The sequence below is a fragment of the Amblyraja radiata genome, chromosome 17 (assembly GCF_010909765.2).
Source record: "Amblyraja radiata isolate CabotCenter1 chromosome 17, sAmbRad1.1.pri, whole genome shotgun sequence".
Classification (NCBI taxonomy): domain Eukaryota; kingdom Metazoa; phylum Chordata; class Chondrichthyes; order Rajiformes; family Rajidae; genus Amblyraja; species Amblyraja radiata.
The window spans coordinates 34,523,257-34,548,799 of NC_045972.1; the positions used below are offsets into that span (position 1 = coordinate 34,523,257).

At 42.7% G+C, this 25,543-nt stretch overlaps 1 protein-coding gene across 2 annotated transcripts in view; it reads right to left on the reverse strand.

Annotated features, from left to right (window-relative positions):
• Window positions 1–25,543, reverse strand: part of mmp15 (matrix metallopeptidase 15) — a 63,798-nt gene that overhangs the window by 10,211 nt on the left and 28,044 nt on the right. For both annotated transcript variants that reach the window (XM_033036105.1, XM_033036106.1), the window contains exons 2-7: window positions 24,139–24,287; window positions 12,220–12,342; window positions 11,716–12,023; window positions 10,053–10,214; window positions 7,162–7,394; window positions 6,226–6,364 (exon numbers count right to left, since the gene is read on the reverse strand). In XM_033036105.1, the coding sequence (XP_032891996.1) occupies window positions 6,226–6,364; window positions 7,162–7,394; window positions 10,053–10,214; window positions 11,716–12,023; window positions 12,220–12,342; window positions 24,139–24,287 (1,114 nt within the window). The remainder of the gene's footprint in view (window positions 1–6,225; window positions 6,365–7,161; window positions 7,395–10,052; window positions 10,215–11,715; window positions 12,024–12,219; window positions 12,343–24,138; window positions 24,288–25,543) is intronic.

Below are 25,543 nucleotides of genomic sequence, written 5' to 3' on the forward strand. Positions count from 1 at the left end.
GTTACGGGGAGCCAATGATAGGAAGATGCAGGTAGATTTGGGAGGAAAACTTGTTGTTCCACAGGAAATAATTAGTACTAGTTTGAGGCCTAATATAGTTGTTCTGGGATGCCAGAACCAACTGTTAAGGCATCCCAAGGTGTCGTGGGTCTAACTCAACGAAACACTGAAGAAGGGAGCTGCCCACTTGATAACCCCAATGATATACTTGCATCTATATGATTCGTTTTTTTAAGAGCTAGTTAACATTTAGGTAACTGTATTTTGCATACGGAGTTATTTATTTGCCCTTTGCATAGGTTGGTATATTCAGTTAGATAATACTTTGGCTTTGTGCTTGGTTTTCTTAGTTGAGCGCTTATCCTGGAGTTATAGCACAAGTACTTTGCGTTTTAATTGCAATTTTAACTAAACTGAACTGAACTGAGCAGAGAAATATTAACAACTTAAATTTCTATTGTACACGCTGTTCATAGGAGCAAAAAGGGTTGTGGCGTAGGAACAATATTATTAAAGCTGGAGGTCTGTGACCAGTGGAATTCCACAGGGATCTGTGCTGATATCTCTGTTGTTTGTGATATATGTAAATGACTTGGATGTAAACATAGATGAGTTGGGTGGTAGGTTTGAAGATAACGCCTAGATTGCAGACTGCGAGGAAGGTTGTCAAAGTATACAGCGGGATATAGATCAGCTACAGAAATGGGTGGAGAAATGGCAGATGAAGTTCAATCCAAGCATGAATGAGATGTTGCACTTTTGAAGATGGAATGCAAGGGGAAAATATACAATTAATTATGACCATTGGCAATATTGATGTGCAGAGGGATCTAGGGGTCCATGTTCATAACTCCCTGAAAATGGCAACACAAATAGATAGAGTGGTAAAGAAGGCATATGGTATGCTTGACTTCATTGGTCAGAGCATAGAGTATAGGAGTTAGGAAGTCATGATGCGGCTTTGGTTAGGCCAGACCCAATACAGGAAGCATGTGGAGGCTTAGGAAATGGTGAAGAGGAGGTTTACCAGAATGATTCCGGGATTAGGAGTATTAGCAACAAGGAGAGATTGGACAAACTTGGAATATTTTTTGCTGGAGGGATGGAGACTGAGGAAAGGACCTGATAGAATCATATACATTTATGGGAGGCATATATAAGGTAGGCAGTCACACCTTTTCCCCAAGATGGAAATATCAAATACGAGAGGGCATAATCTTAAGATAAGAGGAGCAAATTTTAAAGGAGATGTGCGGTGCAAGATTTTGTACAGAGAGCATTGTGAGTACCTGGAACCCACTGCCAGGTGTGATGGAGGCAGAAACAATAGTGGCATTTAAAAGACTTTTGAATAGGCGCGTGGATATGCAGGGAACGGGGGGATATGGATTGTGGAATTTGTGTACACAGATAAGAATTGGTCTTGGCACCATGTTCGGCAGACACACTGTGGGCCAAAGGGATTGTTCCTGTGCTGTAAGGATCAATGTAGGAAGAAACTGCAGATGCCGGTTTAAAATTAAGATAGACACAAAAAGCTGGAGTAACTCAGCAGAACAGGCAGGATCTCTGGAGAGAAGGAACGTTTCGGGTCGTGGCCCTTCTTCAGTCCCTTAGATTTAGGAAATGACAATTGATTGATTGAAAGACACTGCTTAGAAACAGGCCCTTTGGCCCACTGAGACTATGCTCATCACCAATTACTCCTTGACACGAGTTTTATGCTATCCCACTTTTACATCCACGCACTAGGGGCAATTTATAGAGGCTAATTAGCCTTTAAACCTGCATGTCTTTGTCAGGTGGGAGGAAACTGGACCATGCAGAGGAATTCACGCGGTCACAGGGAGAACATGCAAATTCCACATAAACACCATGTAAGGGCAGAATTGAACCTGGGACTCTGGCGATGTACAACATCAGCTCTATCAGATGCACCATTATGCTGTCTTGATTTATCAAAGGCCCCATTCTCCAGAATTTAAGTTCAGTATCCAAATTTGCTGATGATACAAGGTGAGCAGTGTGAGCTGTGTGGAGAATATATGAGATGTTTTGGGAGGATAAAGATGGGATAGATGAACGGGCAAGACACAGCAGATGGAATATAATATACAAAGCATTCACTTTGGAAGACAAAATGGGAGAATACTGTTTTTTGAGAATGGAAAATGGAATATAATGAGAAAAGGTGAAGCTATTTGGAGGGACCAGGGTATGTAAGTGAAGCACTGAAATTTAAAATGCAGATTAAGTGAGCAGTTAAGGGCCTGTCCCACTTGGCTGTCTTTCGCGTGCCATTTACGCGACCTACTGGTGTGTGGGTAGCGCGTGGGTAGCACGTGGGTTGCGCGGGACGGGCGCATGGAGTGGTGTGGAGGAGTGTGGAGTGGCGCAGAGGAGTGTGGACTTCTCCTGCACAAAATCTTCGCGTGCCACCGACCTGTAACTGACGGCCAAAGTGGGAAAGGCCCAAGACCCTGACACGGCGCAACGTCTCACCTCCAACAGCAGCAGATCGTCAAACTCGGCCTGGGGCTCACAGCCGTTGCGGATCCGGATCCGCCCCCACTCCTACTCCCAGAATGGGGCCAAGACGATTGAAGATAGACACAAAATGCTGGAGTAACTCAGCGGGACCAGCAGCATCTCTGGAGAGAAGCAATGGGTGACGTTTCGGGTCGAGACCCTTCTTTCAGACTGAAGAGTCTCCAAGTAGAATGGAAATATCATTTAACAGTACTGCAAAAATTTCAGTTGGGAGAAAATTTTATCTCATGGATAAAATTGTTATATGATAAGCCGACTGCCAGAATACTGACTAACCATATACTCTCTCCTAAATTTCAGTTATCCAGGGGCAATAGACAGGGATGTGCATTAACACCCCTGTTATTTGCCCTTGCGATTGAACCTCTAGCGGAAAGTATAAGAGTACATCCGAATATTCACGGCTATAACACTAAATACTCAAATAATAAAATATCATTATATGCGGATGATGTATTATTATATATCACCAATTCTCAAGTTAGTATTCCAAATATATTAAATCTTATAGAGGAATTCGGCTTCTTTTCAGGATATAGAATAAAATGGAACAAAAGTGAAATTATGTCAATAAAACCTGAAGAGCCGACACACCTTCTAAAATTCCCTTTCAGAATTGCTACGGGAAAATTCAAATATCTGGGTGTTCAGGTAACCAGAAAATATACCTCTCTATTCAACGCAAACTTCCCGCCTTTAGTTACTAAATTAAACGCTCTTATTCAATTCTGGAAAACGCTCCCGATGTCTCTAATAGGCAGAATAAATGCTATAAAGATGATCTTCCTCCCACTAATCCTGATTAGTGCCATTCAATATGATCAGCCATGATCATATTGAATGGCGGTGCAGGCTCGAAGGGCCGAATGGCCGACTCCTGCATCTATTTTCTATGTTTCTATGAAAGGTAATCAATATTTCAGATATCTTCAAATTTGAGACTATCTGAAAACATATACCCAAGACTACCAAACTTTGCTACCAGATATATTAGACAAAGGTATGAATAGAAATTCAAACAACTTAACATCATATTTGTATAACACCCTTCTAAATATTGAAAACCCATCGTCAGAAACAATTAGAAGAGACGGGGAAGAGGAACTAGGCCTAAAAATTCTAAAAGACAGATTGGAAGAAAACCTTTTATATATACATAATTGTTCGATTAACATTAGACATATGTTAATTCAATTTAAGATACTGCATAGACTCTACTATTTAAAGACTAAACTGAATAAGATCTTTCCAAATGTATCTCCTTCAAGAAGCAACTATAGCACATTCCTTCGCCTCTTGCATAAAATTACATAATTTTTGGAGAGGAATTTTTGAAATTCTCTCAAAAACACTAAAAACTAAATTGGACCCCGACAGGGAATTGATTATTCTAGGAACGTCAGAAGCCTGCTCTGAGCTATCAATATTTCAAAGACGTTTCCTCAATTATGGCCTGATAACGGCGAAAAAACGAATACTAACATTTTGGAAACATACATCTGTCCCTACTCTTAAAATGTGGATTACAAACATGTCTGAGACGCTACATCTTGAAAATATTAGACTTGTCTTAGCAGAGCATTTTTCGAAGACATGGACACCATTCATTGATTTATTACAAGGATAGTATGGTGCAACACAATTTTGGAGTTAAATCTAATTAAGGGTTGGGTGATGGGTGGGGAGGGATGGGAGACAGGTATATCATCACCTTTTGTTTTTCTTTCTGTTTTTGTCTTTTTATTTCTCTACGTCTTCCTTATTTATTTTACTTACTCACTCTTTGGCTACACCACTTTGGTAGTCTAGGAGTTCTATCCTTGAACATTCCACTTTTCCTCTCTCTTGCTTTTTCTTTCTTCTTTTCTCTCAACTATAGCTAAAATCAAGATTGAAGCTGTACAATAACTGTATTATGTCATATGCCGCTGGTTATATTTTTGTACACTTGCTTCTAATAAATAAAAATTTTAAAAAAAAGAAAAAAGAATTGAGTTTCTTAATCGATCATTCAGAGTCTGGAGTCACATTGAGTACCAACCAGGTAAAAATAAATGATTTCTTCTCCTGAAAGGCATTCAGGAGCCAAATGAGTTTTTACAACTATTCAATAATACCATGGTCATTAATACTAAGATTCTTTTTAAATTCCATTCAAATTTTTATTATCAGTTTAATTTCCCTAGCTATTATAATAGGATTTGAACTCAGATCTCTGAATTGTTAGTCAAGGCCTCGGGTTTGTAATCCAGCAGTTTAATTGATGCATCACCACCATCATCACTCAATGCACTCCATAGGTTTCAGAGAGGAAAGGTAAAGACTGTATCAAGGGGAATAACAGACATCGACCATTTGAAGCCTGTGCTGGGAGTTCCAGCATTGATGATAAATAGAATAATATTAGTATTGCATTGTTTGTGTGGGGAAGGGTGAAGGATTTGAGTATAGGAGCAGGGAGGTTCTACTGCAGTTGTACAGGGTATTGGTGAGACCACACCTGGAGTATTGTGTACAGTTTTGGTCTCCAAGTCTGAGGAAAGACATTCTTGCCATAAGTACAGAGAAGGTTCACCAGACTGATTCCTGGGATGTCAGGACTTTCATATGAAGAAAGACTGGATAGACTTGGCTTATACTTGCTAGAATTTAGAAGATTGAGGGGGGATCTTATAGAAACTTACAAAATTCTTAAGGGGTTGGACAGGCTAAATGCAGGAAGATTGTTCCCGATGTTGGGGAAGTCCAGGACAAGGGGTCACAGTTTAAGGATAAAGGGGAAATCCTTTAGGACCGAGATGAGAAAAACATTTTTCACACAGAGAGTGGTGAATCTCTGGAACTCTCTGCCACAGAAGGTAGTTCTGTGACTGACATCGGGAGGAGTGCAGGGGAGAGATAAGACTTTGCCTTCCATCACAGTGAGGAGATTCACTGTGATGGATGTTTATGTAAATTGTGTTGTGTCTTGGTTCTTTTTCTTGTGTGTATGACTGCAGAAACCAAATTTTGTTTGAACCTCAAGAGGTTCAAATGATAACAAATATATTGTATTGTATTGTATTGTAGTTGAGGCCAGTTCATTGGCTATATTTAAGAGGGAGTTAGATGTGGCTCTTGTGGCTAAAGGGATCAGGGGATATGGAGAGAAGGCAGGTACAGGATACTGAGTTGGATGATCAGTCATGATCATATTGAATGGCGGTGCAGGCTCGAAGGGCCGAATGGCCTACTCCTGCACCTATTTTCTATGTTTCTAAGATGCAGAGTGGAAGTTGAGACCAAATTACATGAAGAGACCAGGAAGGAAACTGGGCAGAATGAATGAACCAATTAATTTTGACTTCATATTTCTGCATTGTATATATCCACAAAGGTCTCAGTAGTATTTAAAGGGATAGCCCAAAAATAGAAATTGGAAGTATTCAGTAGGCATTGAGTGAAGGCAGCATCCCAGATTAGCAGTAGAGGCAATGTCAAGAATACAACACAGAGGAAGTTTAATGGTCTATTCAGGCCAGGGAAAATGTTCATATTAGCCTCAACACACGTTTCACCCTGCTGTGCTAAGCATTCACTGTCATATCACTTTGCGCCTCCACTCAACTTTTAGCAGAATCTGGTCTTCTCCATTTCACTTCCCCAGTCAGAAATGAAAAGATAGTTCCAACTTACCTTTAAAAAACACAAATTTTCCATCATGCCGTTCATATGCTGCATCAATATTGGATGGCAATCCTCTCCAGAAATGGCCAATAGGCATTGGGTAGTTGTCCAATACTCGATTATTTCGAACTCTCCAAAACCAGAGTCCCTGTTTGGGCAAGAGAGCAGAGTCAGATCACATAGACAGAGAATTTTAAATTAGCAAAATCTCAAAATATTAAACTTTCTAATTGACTCTTTGTGATCATGTCTACTTATCCAGACTATCTCTGCTTGTTAAGGTCTAACAAGCCTAAAGGTTGTGGTGCAGCTTAAATAATACAATGGTTTATTGTCAGAATGTCTATAAGTGGCCCTTTAATGGTGGCACTGCATGTTGGCAAGTTCATTCTTGCTGTACCATTACTGTTGTGCAACATGCTGTGAGCTTTGGGTTAACAATGCCTTCATTGCTGATTATATGTTGGCACTGGGCTTTGGGCAGAAAAAAGCAATTCCAATCCTACTACTGCAATTACTGCCTTTTTGATGTTTTTTAAGAGAATTATTCCAGTCTGCGTTATCAACATCTGTAGAAATTATTGAAAGACAGTGTAAATGTCAGTGACAGTGAAAATATAAACACACACACACACGCACACGCTGAACTTGTTTTCTGGTTTATTATATTGTTTACAGTGTAATATGTTTACATGTTCTGGTGTGCTGCTGCAAGTAAGAATTTCATTGTTCTATGTGGGACATATGACAATAAAACACTCTTGACTCTTGAGTATAACTGACTTTGCTACCACTAATAATGTACTGCAATAACGGTGGTGCCAAAGCGTTCAAAGTTAACTCTTTAATGTTGTTTACAACGTGAATACACTGCCATAGTGAGGAAAAGCAGAACAAAAATGAAACAACAGAATCCCAGTAACTCAACTTGCAATCTATCTTTACCTTAAACACAAACATTTCTCCCCGCAACATTGCCATGCTATCAAAGTTGCCATCACATATATTTGGACGATGTTGGGTGGTTCCATCTGTCGTGTCAGGATTGTCTAGATCAGGATCTCGGGGTGCTGGTTTTCGGTCAGGAGTTTTGGGAGGCACACGCTCAGGGTTTTTTGGTCTCCGTGGTGTCATAGTTGGCAGTGAATTTGTGGGTTTGGGTATGCTATCTGGTAGACCTTGAAACAGTGAAAGAACCATTAAAAAAAGTTAGCCATTTATAAAGTTGGGACATTTATTGACAAAGAAATACAAATGATCCACATCATGATGAGTGTACAAGAACGTAACACGAGCAGCATCAAGCTTAGTTAAATAAGAATATCAGGTGTCAACCTAGTGAAGCTAGAACACCACGTGCGAACACATACAAAAACCAAAATAACCTCCGGTTAATTACTACCTCATGATACTTCTCCTATCCAAAAGTGAAGTTATGGGAGATGTCTGCCTTCACAGTTAAATAGCACTTACTCAAAAATAACCGGCTTCCAGAAGGACTATTCACCTTCAGACCTCATGTTGGCCCAAATACAGCATTCCCCTCGTGTGAGCCATGATAAACTCATGCCAATTACATCAACAGGACACTACATTCTTCTGCTATTTCTGCTAGTATTTTTACATTTAGAATTGCAATATAACTTAGCACCATTCTGCCTTTTTACATTAATCATCATATTTATTGTAGTATTTACCATTACCATGTATACCACTTAGGCTGGTGACCAGAAGATGTGGGTATTGAGTGACGGTGCTGGACTACTTCACATAAATATTGTGGCCTTAAGATCAGATTGGGTAACTAGGGTGGCACAGTGGTGTAGTAGTAGAGTTGCTGCCATACAGTGCCAGAGACCTGGGTTCGATCCTGACTACAGATTCTGTTTGTACGCTCTCCCAGTGACCATGTGAGATTTCTCAGGGTGCTCTGGTTTCCTCCACATTCCAATGATATGCAGGTTTTTAGATTAATTGGCTTCTGAAATTGTCCCTAGTGTGTAGAATAGTACAGGTGATCACTGGTGGGCCGAATGGCCTGTTTTCACGCTGTGTCTCTAAACTAAATTAACTATGGTGAATCATTAACCTTCTGATGCCCAAACGTCTTTCTGTCATTTTTATATCACATCAACAATTGAATGGAATTCATACTGGCAAATAATCATTTAACCTTGAAGGTCGCAGAGGAGGAGCAGTAGCCAGACCAGCAAGTGAGCGGATTGGCTGAAAGAAGGCTTTCTCCTAGGTGAGTAAAGTTCGGGAGCTTTAAAAAGAGTGGCAAGAGGCAGCCCAGGGCAATTACCTTGAAGGTCGCAAAGGAGCAGCAGCCAGACCAGCGAGTGTGTGGATTGGCTGGGACATCCTAATTAGTTGAGTGGATAGTTGACTTAATTAGATAAAATTAAGTTCAGGTGTAGCGGAGCGGCCTTGTTGAGGTGAAGTGTGAGACTTTGGCGAAAAAGTCTTCGTCGACGAGGCTACATTTAATCGGTTGTGTGTGTGTTTAATTTAATTTAAATGTTTAAACTTATTGCAGTGCATTGGTCGCAGGATGTGGGAAGTCAGGGGCACTGCTGTTGTCACTGACCACTACACCTGTGGGAACTGTGTCCAGATGCAGCTCCTCAGGGATCGAGTTAGGGAACTGGAGCAGCAGCTGGATGACCTGCACGCTATCGGGGAAGACGAAAGCTTCCTGGACAGGACCTACAGTCAGATCGTCACTCCGTGAGTACAAGAGGTTCGGCGGTTAGAGACGGAATGGAAGGGGACGAAACGAGTGCAGGAGACCTCGGTGGAAGTACCATTTGAAAACAGGTACACCCTCTTAGGAGCTGTCGGGGCAGACGACACTTCCAGTCCGAGCGGCGGACAGATCTGTGACTCGAATCCTGGCCCTGAGGCTCGACCAGCGAGACCGATGTCAGGCAGAGCCATTGTAGTGGGTGACTCCATTGCCAGAGGTGCGGACAGGAGATTCTGTGGCAACAGGCGAGACTCGAGGATGATGTGTTGCCTCCCTGGGGCCAAGACGTCTCAGACCCAATTCAGAACATCCTTGAGAGGGAAGGCGAGCAGGTGGAAGTACTTGTGCATGTAGGCACAAATGACGTGGCTAAGAGGAGGAAGGAGGTTCTGCAATGCGAGTTAGAGAACTAGGTAGGAGGCTGAAAAACAGGACTTCTAGCGTGGTTCTCTGGGTTGCTTCCAGTACCTCGTGCTAGTAAGGGTAGGAACAGGGATATAGAGGATCTGAATGTGTGGCCGAGGAGTTGGTGCAGGGGGCAGGGATTTAGATTTCTAGATCACTGGAATCTCTTCTGGGGCATGGGTGACCTGTACAAAAGCGATGGGTTGCACCTTAATTGGAGGGGGACCGGCATTCTGACTGGCAGGTTTTCTAGTGCTACACAGGTGGGTATAAACTAAACGGGGGGGGGGGGAGGGTGGAGGCAACAACGTGGAACCAATGCAAGGGGACAGAAGGTCATAAAGGGAGGACAGGTGGGTGAGTGGGCAGATGCATGGTAGATGCAGCATAATGTGGATAAATGTGAGGTTATCCACTTTGGTGGCAAGAACAGGAAGGCAGATTATTATCTGAATGGTGTCAGATTAGGAAAAGGGGAGTTGCAACGAGACCTGGGGTGCTTGTACATCAGTAACTGAAAGTAAGCATGCTGGTACAGAAGGCAGTGAAGAAAGCTAATGGCATGTTGGCCTTCATTGCAAGAGGATTATATTGAATGGCGGTGCTGGCTCGAAGGGACGAATGGCCTATTCCTGCACCTATTTTTCTATGTTTCTAACCAATAATTCTCAAAGAGACTCACCATATATCTGCTGGATTCCTTTTAAATCATCTTCTGGAAGCTCAAAATTCTCTGTATCCATCCACTGGTAAAACGGAGCCATTATGGCATTAGGATTGCTGGAATGTTCGAGGCCCAGAGCATGTCCTAGCTCATGGACTGCTACAAGGAACAGGTCATTCCCTGTGGATTATAAATAAAACATTGGGATCAAGCTCTGTTAAACAACAACCCACTACTGTCAACTCTAAAACCAGCGTAAATTATACATTTTACTTCATATGAGATACGGGCTCATTGAAGTGAAACAAATGAAAGAGAAATAAGGTTTTATATCAATTCACTTAATACTACCAAGGGCATTGGAATTAGCAAGGATGCAATTAGAACAATACACTCACATAACTGGCTTCTTATAAATATCTAACAAAATAAACTTGATGTGTTGGAAGGAACTGCAGGTGCTGGTTTAAACCGAAGATAGACTGTCTGACCCGCTGAGTTACTCCAGCATTTTGTGTCCACCATTTAAGAGCAGATAATTCAGAAAAGTGCTAACTGTGACAGGAAAATAGGGTCACATTGTACAAAAAAAATGGCCATTTATCAATGATAAATAATTTATCTCTCACACGAACCTTTGCAGAGAATCTCTCACACAAACCTCTGCAGAAATGGTCAGGGCCCCGACCACGGGTGAACAAGGGAGGAGGAGGAGAAGGAAGACTGTCTGAACTGTATTGCTTTCCACCACAGTGAAGAATGCTGTGGTGGATGTCTGTGTTGAATTATGGTGTGCATAGTGTCCCTTTTTAATTGTAACGCTGCATGGTAAATTACATTTCACTGCACCTTTTGGTGCATGTGACAAATAAATTTGAACTTTGAACTTTAATAATGGTCTCCGATAAAATTACACTCTTTGGAAAGGAAGTCGACAGTGACTGTCAACTGAATGAGACGAGTTGTATCTTAAATAAATGCTAGTAAGACAAGATTTTAATTCCTCTGTGTTTTAGATTTATTGCTTGTGCTTATTTTACTGTTATTTATCTTCTATAATTATATATAAAATAACAGTAATAACATTGTTAGCTAATTGGCTTCATCATTTATACATGCATTTACCTGTAGTTTAGTTTTATTATTTCCATGGATAAATAACTCAACAAGCCATTGTCAAAGACAAGCTAACAGATGCAATATTAAAATATAGCCTCCATCTCAGGATTTCTGGATTGTAAAATTGGAGGTTTTCGATCGGGTCATTGGAAATAAATAAATTCACTTGGAATAGTAAATATAATCATACACATGAGAACATTTCAAATTAGAATTGGAAATCCCAGCTGGAAGTGGAAAATGTTATGACAAATGGTTTAGAGACGGTCATGCCAGTGATCAAATCCATAGAAGTAGAGAGATTATGCAAGATTGCAGGGACAAAAGACTGATTATGAATACAAGTATAAAATATTATGCAGTAGGAAAGATAAGGGGATGATCAAATAAGGCAATTAATTCAGAGTAGAGGAAGTCTGAGAAACTAAAGTTCAAATTAAGATCACCGTCAATGAGTCATTCAGTACAGAAGCTGAAGAGAATACAGCATAAACCCAAAAAGATTTGCTGTTCACTTTTTCCCTTCACATCTTTTGAGAGAAGCAACAAATTCACCTCTTACCTTGAAGATCAGTACTTGCCAGGGTCCATGGCTCATCTGAATCAAAATGAGTATCACCGCCCAATCCACTACCAGGGAAATAGGCATGAGCCAGGAAACCACCCTCCCCATCAAATGGGGAACTGTCACCATGGAAACCCGAGGCAAAGAAGACCACGATGTCTGCATGCTTCCTGCGACCATATCGAATATCATAATAAGTAATCTCCTCAAATATTATTGGCGTAGCTTTCTGCCAGACACCAAAAGCCTGGCGGATAGCCTGGCGTGTCCTATATTCTCCCAGTTTGGGTGTATAGTTTTGGATGCTGCAAGAAGAAAATTATGCTTTAATCAGGAAATCTGGATCAGCATAAACTTTGGAGTAGGTTTTTGAACTCATTGGTCAATCTTTAGAATATGATGCTTCCTATTCTAAGAACATAATTTTGAGGTACAAACCAACACAGCAATTTACAACCACACAGCCCAGCAGAACGTTTCAATGAGATTTGAGTGTACTACCTGTATGTGATACGTTTCGAATTCCACTTTTGTCCAGTGAGGATATATCGCTTACGACGTAAATTTGTCTTGATTTCTGTGCCAAAGTTGTCAGGAACACCACAGCGGGGTTTCTTCATCCACCTGGCAGAGATTAACATACAAAATGCAAGAATGAAATCTGCACTTGGCTCCCATTGTCCATGATGATGCCCGTTCAGGTCACCCTGAACACTTTCCTCGTGCAAAGCATGGTCAGGATTTGTTGACACATCAAGTTATCTATATAATTAAAAGTCTAAACTTGACAATTTCCTGTTTGCACTGTATATTGATTTTAGAAAAAACGCGACCACTTATGGCTGTGATTTTTGGCCACCTTACTCAGAGTCCCCCTCCAGCTGTCAGAGCCAGAGGATTTTTCCCATCGATGAAAAGTGAAAGACTTATTAATGTTTAAAAAATGTTGAGATTCTCTCCCCTGTCAATCACGTCACAAAGGCCACGCCCCTCGGGGGAGAGGCTATAAAACCCGGAAGTGTGGCCGTGGCTCAGTCTCTGCAAGATGGGGGAGGAAGAGGGTCTGAGCTGGAAATCTACAGAACACTGAGAATATTGACCTGTGAGTGCTCTTTGTGTATTTTTTAAACCGTGCCTTTTGCAACTGTGTGGCTATTGAAATGTGTGCCTTTTGCAACTGTGTGTCTTTTACAACTGTGTGCCTTTTGCAACTGTAAAAAAAGATGAAAATTTCAAATTGATTGTCCACCCTCTCCACCTTCTCTCTCTCACAGTCTCTCACCTGTTTTCGGCAGAATTTCTGGCAGTTTCTGAGCTGCCAGCCTGCCAGGCTTGAGTTACTGAGCTGCCAGGCCTGTGTGACTGAGCTGCCAGCCCAAGAATCCATTCAGCCCATAATGCCCATACTAGCCCTCTGGAAACGAGTCCCTTCAGCCCACAACACCCATGCTAGCACTCCAGAAAGCCCCCCCAACCCCACACTGGCCAGCAATCTTGGAATTGGTGGAGAGGTGGAATATTGTGTTGGGGACCAACCCTTCCGTGTGAAGCTGGGACCCAACGTGTCCCACTTAGTCAAGTAGCTTCTTAAAGAGTTGGTTCTCTCCATCTTTGTGATCCATGGGTTGGATTTCCTGATGGGCTAAATTTACTGCTGGAGATGATTGATTTAGGACTTTATTTTTGCTCCATTAAATGCAAGTTGTTAATCTAACTAATGGCCCATCACGGAATGAATCCCAGCACAGACTGAGGTTAAGCCACTTCAATACTTCTCTCAATCTATCTTGCTAGAATGCTGTATCTCAACTTGCACCAGCTTCCCACTAGACAGTCTGTAAGGCTAATGGGAAACTGCTCAACCTATATTATCTTTACTCTGGAACCAAAGTCACTCCAATATGAACTACTGTACTTGAGGTACAATTGTGCATGTTCATCTTTGGAGGTTGAGCTCCAAGTCAATGTTGACTCATTCACTGAAATGATTGAGAGAATGGGCCTTACTCTGAACACATTTAGAACAAAGGTCCTCCACTAACATCCTCCACTGTCCAACATTGATTTCTGACAATAAAGACCAAAGTAAGAGCCTGGAAAATCCATACCTCAAGAAACATCTCTTAGTGAAGGCAGACTTTGATGATGAAATTCACTCCAGTCTCTAATGCAACAGTGCAGCTTTTGGTTTAAAGATCAAGATCTCAAATCTGGTATAAAAGACATGGTTTGCCAGCAGTGATTCCATACCTTTCTATATTCTGTGGAGATTTGTTGGACCTAGGGCAGGCACCTCAAAGCACAGGGGAGGCACAACCAACATCTGCTTCCTCAAAATCCTGAAATCCACTAGCAGGATAGGTAATCCAATATCAGCTTCCTGTGCCTGGCCAAAAACTCCAGCATGGGAGTTTACATCACTCCTGTGGGAAGGTTTATGTGCTTGACGCTAGACTCCTAAAATGTACTCTCTTAGATTCTGGAAATTGAGCGCAACTTGCCCATGCCGACCAACATGCCCCATCTACATTAGACCCACCTGACTGCGTTTGGCCCATATCCCTCTGAACTTATCCTATCCATGTACCTGTCCAAATGAGAAACTGGCCACTTGGCCTACCATATCCAGGTTAACCCCCAGGTACGTATCTATAGAGTTTGGTTTAGAATTTAGTGGAAACAAGCCATTTGGCCCACTGAGTCCACACTGACCATTGATCACTGATATGCTAATTATATGTTATCTCACTTTCGCATCTTATACACGAGGAGCAATTTACTTTCGTTAATTAACCTACAAAACCTGCACGTCTTTGGAATGTGGGCGGAAACTGGAACGACGCGGCCACAGGGAGAACGTACAAACTTTACACAGACAACACCTGAGGTCAGGATTGAAACTGGGTCGCTGGCACTGTGAGCCAGCAACTCCACCACTGTGCCGCACCTGAGTTGTATCATGACAAGAAATGATCTGCAGAGCAAAGAAAAGAATTGAAGAATGTTCTTAAACCTGCGTTGAAAACCTGTGGGATTCAAAACTTGTAGGATCCTCACTCACTCATGGAAATTATTAGCCCACTACTACCCAAAATGATGAAGGATCTCTGGGAAGAAACTGAGATGTTTGAATCTCCTGATCAGGAGCGTTGCGCAGCTCAATAGAAGTGGCCCTTCCATACCCTTCCCATCCACCCCACCATGAACCTCCCATCACAAATGTGAAAGTGTCTGCAGTTCCCAGATTGATCTGATGAGCATTCTCAGGGGCCACAGAACATAGCAGAAGCAAAGAATCCTCAGTCATCAAGTAACTGCCTAATAAGAAAACCTATGCATTATTCTGGAGTGAGGCTGAGCAATGTCTCCTCTGCAGGTCCCTACTACAGAGACAAAACCTGTGGCTGAATGGATGCAAATGACAAAGGAATGGGCACAAGACATCTGTTGAAAGATAACTAAATATAAACCAAACCACAGATTTCAATGGAATATCAGTGAGCAAGGATCTCCATAAAGCTGATTGTGAAGCATATAACTGCAATATCAGCAAACCTTGCAAAATATTCAAGGTCAAAGAAGACATTTATTTTTTGGGTGCATTACTTTTTGCATAAGTATACAATAGCATTCAAAATACTTTTGGAGCAGAAAAGTAAGCTTAGAGAAAATGATTACCGGTAATGAAAGATGCCAAGAATTCAACCCTCAGTTTGTGTTTCAATCACTAAGTTGATGCCTGAAGCACTCTCCACATCCATTCGTTTCTGAGTAGCAATTAGCCCTTTGCAAAGTTATTTCACTCAAGTGCTTTGTGTTACCACAGCAACATACTGTATCACAGCAACTACAGCATTAGTGCATTTTTTTTGCCACAATCCACCGAAATCTGTATGCAGTAATAGCATCTGATACCAAATGAGAAAAATAGAATTAAGATTATCCAAAAATCTCATTTCACTCTATCTCATTCAGTTACACAGGGGCATCTTTAATCTTCAATTTGCTAATAACAGCACCAAAATTTTACATTTAAGGCAGCAAAATCAGCATGCATTGATTACCATACAAATGTACAGACAAAGTAGGAAATGCTGAATAAGAGGAGCACAATGAACACTCGGGACATTGATGCATTGGAGAGGGTTCAAAGAGTGACAAGGTTAATTACAGTACTTAAGGACCTAAACTATAACAAGTGTCACACTGAATTTTATCATTTAATGATAAAAGATTAAGAGAACAAATCCAAGTTTTAAAAATGTTATGAGGCATGAATAAAGTGAATAAGAATAGTCTATATCTATGATATCAGCTCAGAACTAGAAGACACAGGTTTAAAATGACAAAAAATAATCTGAGAAGAAAATTCCCAGTTTTGCTACAGGACATGAGGCCTATTTTTGGCAAAAAAAATCAATATTTGAATTCCAGGATGCATCATGAAATGACAGTTCAATACAACCTTCTAAGGCACAAGTACCTTCTACTTACTCGGCCCAGTAGGAGAAAATAATCGATCATCACTAGGATCAATTATCTAAAGCTAGTGAAGACTGGGCTTTTAAATGCCTCGTATAAAATAAACAGATGATGGACATTTGGTTTAATGATGGATAATATTGGAGATATTAAAGTAGACGCCATCGACAGAGTGAGGAGTAGATATAATCTTTCTAGATCAAGCATCACCATGCCATTTTTCAACCCAAAGCAAGCCTAGCCCTAAAATTTTGCTTTGAAGATTCAGAAGTCTGTCTACAGGAATTTCTTTCCTTGTTAAGATTATGTTGGGGGTAAGTTTTGCAGAGCTGATGGAAGAAATTGATCAGATTTGTCAAGTGTCCATTTCCAGAACTATTTTTATGTTTCCATCTGACTGATGTGCTTTGCCGATGGACTGATCACAAATCTGGCATTATCACATCTTTTCAGGCTCATGTGTAATATGAATATCGTGGTGAGATTGTTTTAAGAGAATGTCATTTTAAATTTATAGAGTTATACAGCATAATGGGCCCTCCATGCCCATGCTGACCTTTATGCCTATTTATACTGCCTGTATTAGGTCCAATAAATACCTTGCCCATTTGTGCCTGTCTAAATATTTGTTACAGTTGTTATATTTATCTGACTCCACCATCTCTTCAGTCAGTGACTTCCAGATATTAACCACTCCTTGTATAAAAAGCTTTCTCCTCAATCCCTTTGAGAACTCTTATCTTAAACACAGATCTTTTGTTTTTGATAAATCTACCATGGGAAAATGATTCTAATTATCTACCAGGCACGTGCCGTTAGGGTAGGCAAAGTAGGCAGTGCTTACCCTGACTAAAATTATAAAATGGTGATTATTAAATATAAATAGTAAAGACACAGGAGAATTATGCCTACCTAAGAGATCGATCTCTTAGGTGGGCATAATTCTCCCATGCCTTTCATCCGCAGTACACGTAACACGTGAAAGTATGTGCAACTCACGTGCTGTCGACGCTGCTTCAAGCCTTCAATGACAACGGTCGAAAAAGGCAGCTGAAATTCTGCCTTTGCACCGTGGACTGCGTGCATGTGCTGTGCAACATACTGCAAATGCGCAGCAGCGTACTGCGCATGCGCAGCGCAAGTTTCTTGGCGGGTGTTTCAAACATGGATTGTCATTAAGAGTATCTTACGAAATAAAGAGAGAAGAATGGAGTTCGTGTACAAATAATGTGGTAAGTAAATATCTTTGAGCTATATGATTTTAAATACTTTATTAGGAGATAAGGCTTTTGAAGACAAATTACTTTATAAAAGTCGACTGACTACCTACCGGAGAGAACAATCTGCGAATGCGCGGTTTTAAAGATTTTTAAAAGCCGACTGACTGCCTACCCTGAGTAATTACTCACGGCACATGCCTGTCTATGCCTTCCATAAGTTTATATACCAGCAATCAACATTCAGTCTTCTTCGCTCCATGACAAACAAACCAAGCCTAACGAATTGAATTGAATACATTTTATTAGCCAAATATGTGTACATACTAGGAATTTGCCTTGGAGTTATGCTCGCAAGTAACACAATATACAGTAAGCCAGACCATGATGGAGAAGGTGAGGACAGACTCTATGATGGACAGACCGAGGTTATGTTTCTGTTTATCGAACCTGCAGCAGAACTCATTCAGGTCGATGGTCAGCTGACGATTGTCCAAGCAGCTGGGGGTTTTCCCCTTGTAGCTGGTGATTTCTTGCAAGCCCTTCCACACTGAAGATGAGTCATTAGCTGAGAACATAAGGGCCTGTCCCACTTGCATGTGACGGCATGAGTTTGGCACGACCAAACGGAAGCAGAGTTCGCGCTAAGTTCACGGTAAGTATGCGCTAAGTACGCGGTAAGTACACGCTAAGTTCGCGCGTGACGTAATTTGTGTCATACTTACCAATCAGCTGGGCAGGAGGCGGGCCGACTGAATTTGGGCGTCGGGCGGTGACGTCATCACGCAACGGCGCGCGGGTGGTGACGTCATCGCGCAATGCCACACGCTAGGCGTACGCCATCAAGACGCTGCGTACGACGTCAAGACGCTGCGTGCGCCGTCAAGACGCTGCGTACACCCTCAATGCGCCTGCGGGCCGACAGGCTGTTGCCGCGTGGAATTTTCGGACAGTGCGGGATTTTCGGAGCCCCGCGCGATGTCGGGACCAGCCCCGCACAACTCCATACACCTCCGCTCTTCGAAGTGGGACTGGCCCCGCGCGGCCCGTACGCCTCAAGCGACCACGTTTGGTCGCGCCAGACGCATGCAATCGCTTGCAAGTGGGACAGGTCCTTTACTCCTCAACTTCTCAGAGTACCTTTCCTTGCCAACTCTGATTCCTCATCGCAGCTTGTACTTGTCCTGCCTGTAGAGGTCTGTATCCTCGCTCCTGTAGGCCTCATCTTTAGACTGGCGGAGCTGTCTGAGTTCTGCCGTAAGCCAAGGCTTGTCATTGTTGAACCTGATCCAGGTCCCAGTGGGAATGCAACTGTCCTCACAAAAGCTGACATATGATGTCACGGTGCCTGTATTCATCGAGGCTTGCGGTTGCTTCCCTGAACACATTCCAATCAGAGCAGTCAAAGCAGGACTGTAGGTTTTCAATGCCCTCGCTTGTCCATTTTTTCATTGTTCTGATCACAGGCTCAGCAGATTTTAGTTTCTGCCTGTAGGTCGTAATAAGGTGAACTAAACAATGATCAGAGAGTCCCAGAGCCTCACAGGGAACAGAGAAATATGCATTTTTGATTGTAGTATATCAAAGATCGAGTGTTCTCTCTCTTCTGGTGGGGCAGGTAATGTGATATCCGTATTTTGGAAGCTCTTGGCTGAGGTTAGCCTTGTTAAAATTGCCCAAAACAATGACCATGGAGTCCGGGAAGTCACTCTACTCTCATTACCTGGTCAACATTTGCACCACATGTACGCAGGCTTGGGGAGAGATGTAAACACCAGCGGGAATAAAAGAGGTAAATTCCCTCGGAGATTAAAAGGGTTTGCAATTTATAAAAAAAGATTCCAGATGAATACAACAGAAGTTAGACAGTACAGTGATGTCACTGCACCAGCCCTGGTTAGTATAGAAGCATATTCCACCGCCTCTTGATTTCCCCGCTGGCCCGTTTCGCGGTCTGCTCGGTGTAGTTGAACGCCAACCAATTGCAGTGCATTGCCCGCAGTCGTTATACATTTTGGTTTCGCCATGTAGAGGATGCAGTAGTGTTTCTACATTGCCCCCCCCCCAATTCGGGGCAACATAATGTTTGGGACACAGCAATGTCATATGAATGAAAGTAGTCATGTTTATTATTATGTTGCATATCCTTTGCATGCCATGACTGCTTGAAATTTGCGATTCATGGACATCACCAGTTGCTGGGTTTCTTCTCTGGTGATGCTCTGCCAGGCCTGTATTGCAGCCATCTTTAGCTTATGCTTGTTTTGGGGGCTAGTCCCCTTCAGTTTTCTCTTCAGCATATAAAGTGCATGCTCAATTGGGTTCAGATTGGGTGATTGACTTGGCCACTCAAGAATTGACCATTTTTTAGCTTTGAAAAACTCCTTTGTTGCTTTAGCAGTATGTTAGTGATTATTGTCTTGCTGTAGAATGAACCACCGGCCAATGAGTTTGAGGCATTTGTTTGAACTTGAGCAGATGGGATGTGTCTATATACTTCAGAATTCATTATGCTACCACCATCAGCATTTGTATCATCACAGATAAGTGAGCCAGTACCTTCAGCAGCCAAACATGCCAAGGCCATAACACCCCCACCACCGTGTTTCACAGATGAGGTGGTATGCTTTGGATCGTGGACAGTTCCTTCTCTCCTCCATACTTTGCTCTTGCCATCACTCTGATATAAGTTAATCTTCTTCTCATCTGTCCACAAGGCTTTTTTCCAGAACTGTGGTAGCTCTTTTAAGTGCTTCTTGGCAAACTGTAACCTGGCCATCCTATTCTTGCGGCTAACCATTGATTTACATCTTGCAGTGTAACCTCTGTATTTCTGTTCATGAAGTCTTCTCAGAATGTCTCAGAGTGGCGGCGCCTTGTGGCAGCGGCTCCCTGCAGTCCGTCTGTCTATTTTTCTTTCTTTTTGTCTTGTTGGGAATATGTTTTTGGTTTATTTTTAGTTGTGTATATGTGAGGGGGCGGCCGCCCGAATCGAGGGATTTGAATCAGCCCGCAGCAGGGCCTTACATCGCCCGGTGCGGCTTAAACGGTCGCGGGACTTACCATCGCCCACCGGGGGCTTTAAAATCGGGAGCCCCGGTCGCCTCGGCGTTGCAGTTTGGCTGCCAAGGACAAAGGACAGGGAAGAGATAAGACTTTTGCCTTCCATCACAATGAGGAGGTGTTTGGAGATTCACTGTGATGGATGTTTATGTGGAATTGTGTTAATTGTGTGTTTTGGTCTTTTTTTTTGCTGTTATGACTGCAGGAACTAATTTTCGTTCAGAACTTGCATGTTTGAATGACAATAAAGGGCAATTGAATTGAATTCTGTGGATAATGGTCATTGACAAATCTACACCTGACTCCTGAAGAGTGTTTTTGATCTGTTGGACAGGCATTTGGGGATTTTTCTTTATTGTAGAGGGAATTCTGCTGTCGTCAGCTGTGGAGGTCTTCCTTGGCCTGTCAATCCCTTTGCGATTAGTAAGCTCACCAATGCTCTCTTTCTTCATAATGATGCTCCAAACAGTTGATTTTGGTAAGCCTAAGGTTTGGCTGATGTTTTATTCTTGTTTCTCAGTCTCATAATGGCTTCTTTGACTTTCATTGGCACAACTTTGGTCCTCATGTTGGTAAACGGCAATAAAAATTTCCAAAGGTGATGGAAAGACTGGAGGAAAGACTAGGTGCTGAGAGCTGTGTTATACCTGCATGAAGGAGGTAATTAAATACATCTGAGCAATTACAAATACCTGTGAAGCCATGTGTCCCAACCAATACGATGCCCTGAAAGGAGGAGATTGTGTATGGACAGTGCTGTGGTTTCTCCATGGTGAAACCAAGCTGTATAAAAATGGCCTTTGTTGGGGTCTGACAATGTGCACTTTGGCCACATGTAATTTTTTTCTATCGCAGATCTCGGGTTGTGGAGTACAGAGGCAAATGGATGGATGATGGGTCTTTGTCCCAAACATTGTGGAGGGCACTGTGTTTACAAATTATGTGACATTTTCTGCCACAGAAGGCAGTGGAGGCCAATTCACTGGATGTTTTCATGAGAGTTAGATTTAGCTCTTAGGGTTAACGGAATCAAGGGATGTGGGGAAAAAGCAGGAACGTGGTACTGATTTTGGATGATCAGCCATGATCATATTGAATGGCAGTGCTGGCTCAAAGGGCCGAATGGCCTACTCCTGCACCTTTTTCTATGTTGTGACTCACACAGCCAGGTCTCAGTGAAGCACAGGGCAGCGGCTCGAGAGAAGTCCTTGTTTGTTTGGCACAGGAGTTTCAGTTCGCCCACTTTGTTGTTGAACGAACGTAGATTTGCAAGGAATATACTTGGGAGCTGTGTGCGTAATTCTCGTCGCTGGAGTCGGGCGAGTGCTCCAGAGAGCTTCACCCGGGTCCTCCTCCGTCTCAAGACTTTGAACACAGCCACAGCCCCGTCGACAAGTATGTCCAAATAATCCAGCGAGTGAGAGAAATCCAGAACAATGTGTGGAGGTACCATATATCTGATGTTAATGAGTACCTCTCTCATGAAAGTGATCTTTGTGGGATTTTCACAGACGACACAAACAAAACAGAAAGGAGCAGTACACCTTGGCAACCATTGTCGGCGCCAGTCACAGTACAATCTCTGCCCATAACTAAAATCCTACGGTCCAGGCAATGTACTGGTGAATCTCCTCTGCATTCTCTCCAGAACAACCACACTCTTTCTATAATGTAGCAACCAGAACTGCACATAATATTCTCAATGTCATCTGGCTAATGTTTTGTAAAGTTACGATATAACTTCCCAGCTTTATCTTCTGCTCCATCTGAACTCTCTGTGATCCCTATTTGACTTCCCAAAATGCAATATATCATACTTGTAGGAATTAAATTCCACCTGCTAACTGCTCTAATTTCAACCTGATACATATCATGTTGTTGCCTTAAACAGCACACTAACTTTCTTGTCATCCACAATCTTACCAATCATATCTCCTACATTCACACTGTTAATATATAAATCACAAACAACAAGAACTGCTCACCACAGTATGCCACTGGCCATAGACTTCTATCCATTGAGGCCAGTTCATTGGCTATATTTAAGAGGGAGTTAGATGTGGCCCTTGTGGCTAGAGGGATCAGGGGGTATGAAGAGAAGGCAGGTACGGGATACTGAGTTGGATGATCAGCCATGATCATATTGAATGGCGGTGCAGGCTCGAAGGGTGGAATGGCCTACTCCTGCACCTATTTTCTATGTGTCTATGTTTCTATGATCCTCTGGCTCCTAACACCAAGCCAATTTTATATCCAATGAGCCAGTCCACATTGGATCCCATGTGCCTTAACCTTCTGGAGAGCTTACCCTAGGGCATGTTCTACAGCATGTTACTAAAGTCTTTATAGGCATAATCTATAGCCCTGTCTTCATCAATCTTCATAGTTAGCCCCTCATAAAAACTCAACCAAGTGTGTTGCAAGATTTCTTGGCATAAAAAGCCACAATGATTGTCCCTGTGTTACCAAATGTGCATAAATCCTGTTCCTAAGGGTTCTCTACAATAATTTCCCTACCATTGATATAAGGATTTGTACCGGCCTGTAGTTGCCTAACTTATCCCTTCCGCCCTTCTTAAATAAAGAAACACCATTGGCTATCCTTTAATCTTCTTGCACTGGGTAATAAAGATGCAAAAATCTCTGTCAGGGCCTAACCTATTTACCTCTCTGGGATAGATCTCATCTGTCCTGAGGATTGTATAACTCTTATGCATCCCATGATATCTAACATCTTCTTAACGTCCAGGAGCGGAAAAGACTGCAAAAAGTGGTAAACACTGCCCAGTCCATCACCAGCTCTGACCTCCCCACCATTGAAGGGATTTATCGGAGTCGCTGCCTCAAAAAGGCAACCAGCATCATCAGAGACCCACACCAATCCTGGCCGCACACTCATTTCACCCCTGCCATCGGGAAGAAGGTACAGGAGCCTGAAAACTGTAACGTCCAGGTTCAGGAACAGCTTCTTCCCTACAGTCATCAGGCTATTAAACACAACAACCTGAAATAAGCTCTGATCTGCAATAGTCTATTATTATTATTACTATTGCACTACTATTGTTTTATGTGTGTGCGTGTGTGCGTGTGTGCGCGTGTGCGCGTGTGTGTGTGTGTGTGTGTGTGTGTGTGTGTGTATATATGTATATACACACATACACACTGAACTTTTTTTTCTCTCTCGTTTAGCATATTATTTACAGTGTACTATGTTTACATATTCTGTTGTGCTGCAGCCAGTAAGAATTTTATTGTTCTATCTGGGACATATGACAATAAAACACTCTTGACTCTTGAATATTGACCTATTCTCGATTAACATGTGCCCCTCTCTGAACTCGCCCCATCTTCCACCTTCGTTCCCTTGGTGAAAACAGATGAGAAGTATTCAGTTGGAACCTCACCAGCACACAAATTACATCTTTGCTGTCTTAGGGAACCACACTTTTCCTGGCTGCTCTCTTGCTCTTGACGTATTTACAGAATCTCTCGATTCTCCTTAATCTTACTTGCCAGGGATATTTCATGGCCCCTTTTCATCCTTCTAATTTCTTTCATTTGTTTTCTCCTACATATTCTATATTCCTCAAGAGTCTCTTTATCCCAGATCCCCATATCTGCCATGTTTTTTATAAATCCTAATCAGACAACTTCTTACTTTTTTGTGTTTTCATCAAGTTCTCCAGTTACTTCAATTCCATAGAACCTCTGCATTTTACTGATGGCGTTGGACAGTGTCTGTGCTGATCTCATCGTGGACATTCGTAAATCACCATGAGGTAGGTATCCGTATGACTGGAGCCAGGACTGAAAGATAAATAATAGAAAAAGTTGATGAGTCATTTATGTATGTAATTGTAAATCTGTTCCTCACCAAAAAAATTCAGGTTGATAAGTTAGACTGGAGAACCGATCACGAACAAGTCCAGCTATCATCTCGGTGGATGTTTATTGTGGTAAATCCAGTGGCGATGTTTCATTGTATCTCCACTAATGCCATAACGATCAAGGTCAACCATGTCTTGCAAAGCTAAGCCCAGCTGTTTATGCCATTGATCATATTTATTGTATGTCCAAAGCTCAGTGTACTTCCACAAACCACAGATGTCAAGAGTGTTTTATTGTCATATGTCCCAAAGCAGAACTATGAAATTCTTACTTGCAGCAGCACAACAGTTATGTAAACATAGTACTCTTTAAACATCATGATAAACAAGAAAACAGTTATATAGGAATATAAAAATATTTGAGTAAAATCATAATAATCTTAGAAAGGACAAAATAACAGCAGCATGTTGGACGTTGGTTAGACTGTTGGATGTTTATTAGAGTACTATGTTTACTTCAGGCGCCGACATGTAGGGGGTATGGCTGCCTAGCCTGCAGCTGTCTGTTTTTCATTTCTTTTTTCTTATTTTTAGTTAGTTTAGTGTTTTGTTTTTAAGGAGTTCTAGCTTTTTTATGTGTGGGGAGGGGGGGGAAGGGGGAAACTAATTTTCAGGGTCCCTACCTGGTCGAAGATGCAGCTTTTCTCCGGGCTGCACTTTCGACCCGTCCTCGCGGCCTACCAGCGGGCCTGGAGCGGTATTTCCTGAGGGGACCGCCCGGAGCATCGGCGGCGGCGGCTGCGGAGCTGCGGGTCCGAGGAGCGAGGGGACCGCCCGGAGCCTCGGCATCGGCATCGGCGGCACCGGCATCGGCGGTGGCGGCACCGGCGGCGGTGGAGCTGCGGGTGTGAGGACGGCAGTGCAGCGCTGGAGCGCCATTGCGGGGCGGGCAGTGCCTTGCCTGGGTCGCCGCGCTGGAACCCCGGTGAGCTGGGACCGGCGTTAAAAACATCGCGGAGCTGCGGGCGGCGGCGCTGAACTTTACATCGGGAGCCTGGGATCTCGCGACGAGATCGCCAGTTGAGCTCCATTCGGCGCGGCCTTGTCGGCTCCGGAAGCCACGGTCTCGAGTAGGGAGGCGGCCATTCCAGGGTTCCCATGCCGCTGAGAGGACTCTCCCGACGCCGGAACATCATCACCCGGCGAGGACGGCCTGGAACATCGGGCCTCCGTAGA